This window comes from Nothoprocta perdicaria, unplaced genomic scaffold (genome assembly GCF_003342845.1).
Source record: "Nothoprocta perdicaria isolate Ctin4 unplaced genomic scaffold, notPer1 scaffold_17, whole genome shotgun sequence".
Lineage (NCBI taxonomy): Eukaryota > Metazoa > Chordata > Aves > Tinamiformes > Tinamidae > Nothoprocta > Nothoprocta perdicaria.
The window spans coordinates 770,855-777,919 of NW_020454871.1; the positions used below are offsets into that span (position 1 = coordinate 770,855).

The window sequence follows — 7,065 nt, forward strand, 5'->3', positions numbered from 1 at the left end:
GGCCCGGCCCAGCTGGGCCCGGCCCGCGCGCGGGGCAACGTGGCGGCCCCTCCTCCCCGCCGCGCACGGACGGACTTGGCCTCGGCGCCGCAGCTCCGCGGAACCGCGTTTCCCGCCGCGCCAGCCCGCGAGCCCGCTTGGAGCCCGGGCTCGGCTGCCCCCGGCCCGTGCCACAAGAGCAGCCAGGCCCCGGGCCAGAGCTTGGCTCCTAAAGTTAGTGCACTAACAGCACAACTGAAAACTGTGTATAATAAACATCGCCCTCGTTTTTGTTTTCTCCCCATATGCTGATTAATTGTTTTCAATTCACACAAAATGACTTTGGAAAGTGGTACAAATTAATGTGTAATGTTAGTATGTTACTACGTGGAAGGGTGAAGGAGCATTTTGCAGCCAAGTTGTTTGATATTTGCATTCCTTACACTATGAAATCCAACTATAAAAGCATTTGACCCATGATGAAATTTTCTTAAACTCAGTTTACAGCCACTAGTATAAGGCAAAAGTTTAAGTTGCAGAATGGTGTATTATTTGGGGGTGCATTAAACTGTGGTCTCTATTTGATGCAAACCATTAAAAAAATACAAAAAGCTTCATCAGGAAACCTCAGAAACTACAGCAGTACTCCCCAGGGAAAACAAAATAAAACAAAGCAAAACAGTTGTAGTGTAAAACATTGAAAACATTATTAGGTGTTAGCTAAGTAAAGGGCTCTTACCAGAATGCAATATAATGCCTGGCTTAATGAAGAACGCTTTGAAATTTTCTTACATGGGTCAGCAGAAAAGAAGCCCTAAGCTGTCCTTTTGTAATTGAAATATGAAATTACTTCCAGGAAGCTTTGTACATGTGGCAAGGGTTGTTGGAGTCATAAATAAYAACAGTAAGTAATACACGTAGAGAGATCTGTACCAGCTAATGAAAACAACCTCAAAGTACTTTAATTTTAACATGACCATAGTTTTATGTACATCTAATCCCCAAAATAATACACTATTCTGCAACTCAGAGTGCTGCTTGTTAAATAAGAGTTCATGCTGTGATACTGGGSGTAGGAAAAGTGAAACTATTTTGATACAAAATAAGGAGAAATCCTTGAATGAGCCACTGCAGAAATACACGTAGTATTTCAGCATCTACAATGAAATTGTTGAAATTACTTCAGTTGAAGTTACTGTGGGAAAAGCTACCCAACCATAACATGGGTTTGGAAAACTGTCTAAAAAGGCTGAGAAGGAGAAGCCTGCATAGCTAAAACCCACAAGCAACTGGATGATGCAGAGAGAAAAATCTGCTTTCAGCTGCAGAGAAGGTTTTGGAGACTGAGGGGGAAGTTAGAACTAGCTTGTCAGCAGAGGCTTTGGTTTTCTCATCCTCCCCTTGAAGAAGCATCACTCATTATAAGGTGGAAGGTGCCTCTCTGCAAAGCCTGAGCCCTTTGTGGCCACTTGGTTCCTAATTCTTCATTGCCTGTAATGTGAACACATGTGGATTGAGAAATGGCTGGGCTGAGGGGAGAAGGAAGAATACAGATGCTTCTGAATACCAGCAAGCGTGCAGCCGCTTTCTTTCTTTTCTCCCAAGCACAGGGGGCATCATGACATCCTAGAGAACAGAAAGCTCTATCTTTGACCACAAACCTGCTGTAATAAAAGGGCACTTACCTGTTTTAGAGTATCTTCTGTCCTGTAATTCTTCTTTCACTGAACATCTACAGATGCTCTGCGTACAAAAGCCTGCAGAATATGAGGATCTCAAATCTCCAGCCTGAAGTACCTGGGGATAAACATACATATTTTCTCATACATCACATATATACCTGTATTTGTACATATATATGTACATATGTGATGATATATACATATCATCACACACTGAGTTGTGTGGGGGGATTATTTTGCCAAGAACTACTAGGAGTTGAGTGGACCATGCAAAATGTCAGTCAGGTCTGATTGGGGAAACCTGTTGCTTGAAAAACTTCCTTTTGCATCTTACTCCTTCAACAGCCCCTTCTTAAGCCAGCCCGGCTCTTAGTTCATTTTTTAGACTCTAAAATGGTCAAYGAACACTCCAATATATGCCTTTTACTTGTACCAGCAGGCAACAGAAGTGATCTTTGTATCAGAGTATAACAGCAGTACAAGAATGAAAGAGTTATTTTGTTTTAGAAGGGCACTGTTTTTCTAATGGCTCTTAACATATCCAACAACTAAATATATATACACACACACACACACACACACACATATATATATATATAAAATTTCATTCTGTGAAGTGAAAAAATGCAATGCTGTGCTCACTCTTTACCGGAAGCTGCTCTCTTGTTCTATTTTCCTGTTTAAATTTTTATGGTTATTTAACAGTCAATCTGCTTTTTTTTTCAGATAATCCTATGCATGAGTTCTGAGATGAAGCCAATAACATGCTGAACAGGTTCTATGAGATGAACACCTTATTCAACATGCCAAAAAGTGAATGCCTCCATTTAATGAAATACTATCAGTCACCATTTACCAAATGTGACTTCAAAATAACCTAGGAATGCAACATTGTGTGCTACACACAGAACTTTATCATTCAAGTTTAGTGCCAAATAAGAGATGATGATGCTAAGACTTCCTCTCCTTGGGAAATTGCAAGAGTTATCTGAACACTAGTAATATTTATACAAAGCCACCAGTTTTAATTTGTAGTTCAGAGTTGCTCTAAGAAAACTGATAATGAAAAAGGGCCTGCAGCCATGTAGAATATAATGTGGTAACAGCTGATCTGTACAGTTGGTTACTTTTAAGAGGTGTCTTATGCCAAAGAAAGAGATATTACATTCATTATGACCAAAGAGTAGGAGATTCCAAAACAATTATTTGCATTTCCTGCTCGGGGACAGACTGCCTAAAGAACAAGCCTCGCTGTTACAGGAGATAAGGGAGGGAGAAATGTCACATATTTCAAGATAAATGTTGTTATCTTGGGGTTTAGGAAGTGCAGGAGAAGGATTTGGGGGGTTATTTACTTTTGTTTTTGTGCCTACATGACTTTAAAATGTGTGTCACAGAAACAGCTTTAAAAGAACCTGAAATCATTAAGCAAATAAAGATCAAAGAAAAGTGTTTAGAATTATCCTCACCATCTAAAACCTGCATGAAGCTCTACTAAGCAAGACAATAATTTCTTAATATCTGTTGTGTTTTTAAATTAATAATTTCCCTCCCCAACAACTTATGAAGAGGAAAGAATGGTTTCAGGTATACTTATTATGAATACATTATTTCCTCCACCTTATTCCACTACTATAACATCTGAAGGACCACAGGTACAAGTATAATTAATAGAGAGCTCTTTGGTCAGTGCATGGCTTGGTTATAGATCAGAACATACCACCTGAACAGCTCAGGCAGTCTGGTCACAGAAACTGGAAGGCAATTTAACTGCTTCACACTGCTGTGGCCATGCTCTTCTAATACCCAGAAAAACCAATTGTAGGAATTGTGTTTCCATTGTGTTTTCATTACATTACCTACAAACTACCTCTTTTTAACTCTTATTTTTAGCTAGATATATTTCCCAGCTACAAGTTTGATGTTACGGGTTATAAGCATGTATGTTGTCATGATTTCCTTTTATTAATTCCTTGGAATGATCTAGATTTTGCTAAATTTGTGTGGTTTACACCTGAAATTTCATTTACTTCAGTGAGTACAAAGTTATACTTCTCTGCTTGCAAATAATATGGATTTTTTAACGCAAAATAGACATTCTGCAAAATTTCATTGAACAAATTTAATCTCAGWTTGACTGACTTCCTTCACTGTAGAATTATGTAACTCCCAAAGACGAGGCAAATTTCTCACGTGTGCCTTATTTTGAGTGTAGGCCTAAAAGCAAGAAACAAAGTGGAGAGTGCATTTTTCCTTCCAAAGATCTGCAGTTTCTTCTCTCTGATTTCAGAGACAACAGAGCTCATGATAATCCTCCCACATTCTGTTTCATCAGCTGATTGAAATGTAGATCTTCTACATGGCAACACATCTTTGGACTATGGGTGTTACTCTAGCCAACTCCTTATTAACAGAACTGCTTTCTGCACCATCAGCAACTTGGCAGCATAAACAACATGAAACAGTTCTTTTACATAGGGCTCGATATTTTGTTTATGACAATTTTCATTTGCTAGAAGGATTAATGCCTTTTATTACCTATTTAAGCATATGATTTTGGTGTCTTTTAAAACCTTTTTGCAGTAAAGAGTGCATGCGTCTGTTAAAGAATTCAGAAAGTAAAGGGTTTTATGTAAGTGAGGGATGTCGTTTTGTTTTCTGATTGTGTTGTATGATTCGTGGTATGTACTGTGCCTGAAGAACCCCATTTCTTTTTTTTTTTTTTTTTTTTCTCTCCTCCAAAAGATGCCTGCAGATTTTTAACTTCTTGCTCTTTAAAGAGTGAGATTCTATTGCTGACAAGGCCTGGGAATGCTGTTACACTCAGTTCTATAAATACTACCTATTTACATTTAAAATTGAGGGAAAAGAGTCAAAATCAAATCATTTCAATGAAATACAGTTTAAATTTAATTCATAATGTAACTTTTCTAATTATGAAAAATAAAAGCGCCTTTTTTTTTTTTTTTTTTTTTAAGGTGTTTATTTCAACTGAATTTCATTAACTTTCTGTTCTTAGCCTTGTTTTACTTGTGCCAACTGGAAATGCAGCAACTGGGTAATCTGTTTTGGCCCTTGACCCAATGTGGAATACAAGAGCTAATGGTGTCAGGGTAGAGCTAACCCCGTGTCCCTGTCATGGTTCTTGTAAAACCAGTCCTTGCCCTTAACCAGTAACGTTCACCACGTCAGAAATGAGCTGTGCAAAACACCAACATTCCTCCTGCAGCTTTTCACCTCAGCATCTCGGCCTCCTAAAATGCAGCATGAGTCTGTGAAAATGCAAGGTGCAGGAGGGATGCTCAACGACTGGGCCATGACACACATGCATCAGACAAGGCGAAGAGCATTCCTGGAGAAAAGGCAGGGGGGTGTCACACGGTGACGCCAACCAGCAGGCTTGTTTTCATTTTTTTTCCTCTTAGGTGAGATTTAGCTTCAGAATTTGACACGTTTCACTGAACAGTCGAAATTCTTCAGCTTCAACAACATTTCAGGAATCACGTAGGTATACGGCACATGACTTACCCGCCCCGCAGTATTCCAGCCCGGGCTTGGGAAGCATTTCTGAGGCCTCGCGATGCGATTACTCCTTTCTCAACGTCTGTAGATTTCATCCTGCGCCAGATTCAAACATGACATACAGAAGAACCAATAATTTGTTTAATTCCATATGTGCAACCTCCCCCACATACCTTTTCCTAAACACCCACATTCAATCTGGTTGTAAATGATGTTCTGAAACGTCCCATCAACATATAAAGGATTAYTTTATCATGAATAATGTTATACTCCTTTCCTTCCTCCAAGGTGATTCCTTTTATTACAGATATTCTATATTTGGCTGTAGAATACGAGCAAAACTCAGAGAGCAGTAAGATATTAAGCAATCTTGGCTTTCACTAACTGCCCTTCTGTTCATCAACTAAGGAAGCTTAACAAATTACTAATTTCCTATCATATATGGCAATTAATTGTTTTATGCAAGTAACAATCTAAAGAGGTTCCTGTTGCGGAGGCATTACTGGTTTATCTAGGTAGGAGAATTTACAATTTGCTCGATACCAAAAATTCATGCCTTTACTTAAATATATGTTAGCTGCTGCTTTTATGGCTATATCAGATTATGCTCTTTCTGTCTAGACATTTTTTCCCATATCAGAGGGATGCATTTAAATATTACCTGATTCTGTTTTTTGCATTCATCTATTCAGCTCTTCTGTTTTGCTTTCTGCTCTCTGGCCCAYGCATAACTGCTCTTTTACAACTATTTTTATTTATGCATTAACCTGCATGAATTGATTTAAAAAAATTTTTTTGGAATATTTGTCAGTATGATCACTCCCCTGCTTTCTATTGCTGCTAGGCCAGTGAACAAGACAGCCAGAACAGTCAGATTTAAACAGGGACAAGCTTTAAACCACATTAAAAGAGGATTAAAAACAAAAGTGCTTTTATAAAATGCCAAGGACTACATGAGATATTTTGTATCATCAGTAATGAGATCTCCCCTTACCTGGGAGGCTGTTGAAGACCATCGACCTGAATTGTTTCCATTGCAAGAGTGATACTGGACTTGCATGCTGACGTATACCATCTGAAAAATAAGATTTATTATTTTAAGAATACTGCAAAATTTTCTAAACTGAAAATAGAAAAATCAGTTCTTGCACAGTTGCACGTTTCAGAAACAAATTCTTYGTCTGTGTGTGACAGCCAGGCTATCCCCCGCTCCACTCGTTTTTGCCTTCCTATTTTTATCAGCTCTTGAAGTTACAGACACAATTCTGACCTCAACAAGCCAGAACTGTCTAAACTGCATCAGAAAAGATGTCATCTGTCCATCCTGCCCCCAGCTTCCCAGTTCCTAGCAGACCAGCCACCCTATCTCTGAGGAAGATAACGCACAAAGCAGAAATAAAGCATTTCACACAAACACCCCCTGGGTTAGCAAATTCAGTGCAGGTGAAAGCGATTAGCAGAAAGCAATGGAGAACAGAAAGAACAACTGGGCTCCTCCTCAAATGATTTCAAAATACTAATTCTGTGGTCAGTGCAATTTAGACTATCACTTCTAGAACTGCTGAYTTAATAATTGCCTTATAATTTTAATTGGAAGTCATCTGATAACCCTTCTGTCAGAAGGACCCAGAAGATCCTTCCTCTACCTGTAGTCAAACACACGAGATAATCATCAAGATCCTTTCATAAATAATCTATCAGTTATAAAGTCTCTTCAGAGACGTGGCTGGTCTGTGAGCACTTGGTTTGTAGTTTTACGAATTGGGAAGAGTCCTAGGAAATCATCAGCTGTTAACAAGTTTTTCTAAGCACAGGAACAGAAGAAATGTAATATTCTTTAAGCAGGAGTGACTAGTTAAAACCAGTTTTGCAGGAAGCTTTG

The 7,065-nt window shown here is 38.8% G+C and overlaps 1 protein-coding gene and 1 long non-coding RNA gene across 2 annotated transcripts in view; both read right to left on the bottom strand.

The window, feature by feature from the left end:
- POF1B (POF1B, actin binding protein) overlaps window positions 1-284 on the bottom strand; it is a 17,168-nt gene extending 16,884 nt beyond the window's left edge. The window contains exon 1 of the mRNA XM_026035924.1: window positions 72-284. Coding sequence (XP_025891709.1) covers window positions 72-284 — 213 coding nt within the window. The remainder of the gene's footprint in view (window positions 1-71) is intronic.
- A 1,109-nt stretch (window positions 285-1,393) lies between these two features.
- Window positions 1,394-6,248, bottom strand: LOC112944532. Its single transcript, XR_003248784.1, has 4 exons — window positions 6,178-6,248; window positions 5,190-5,279; window positions 1,665-1,776; window positions 1,394-1,470 (listed from the first exon to the last, which is right to left on the bottom strand). It is a non-coding gene; the product is annotated as an uncharacterized LOC112944532 (long non-coding RNA).
- Window positions 6,249-7,065: the final 817 nt, after the last annotated feature.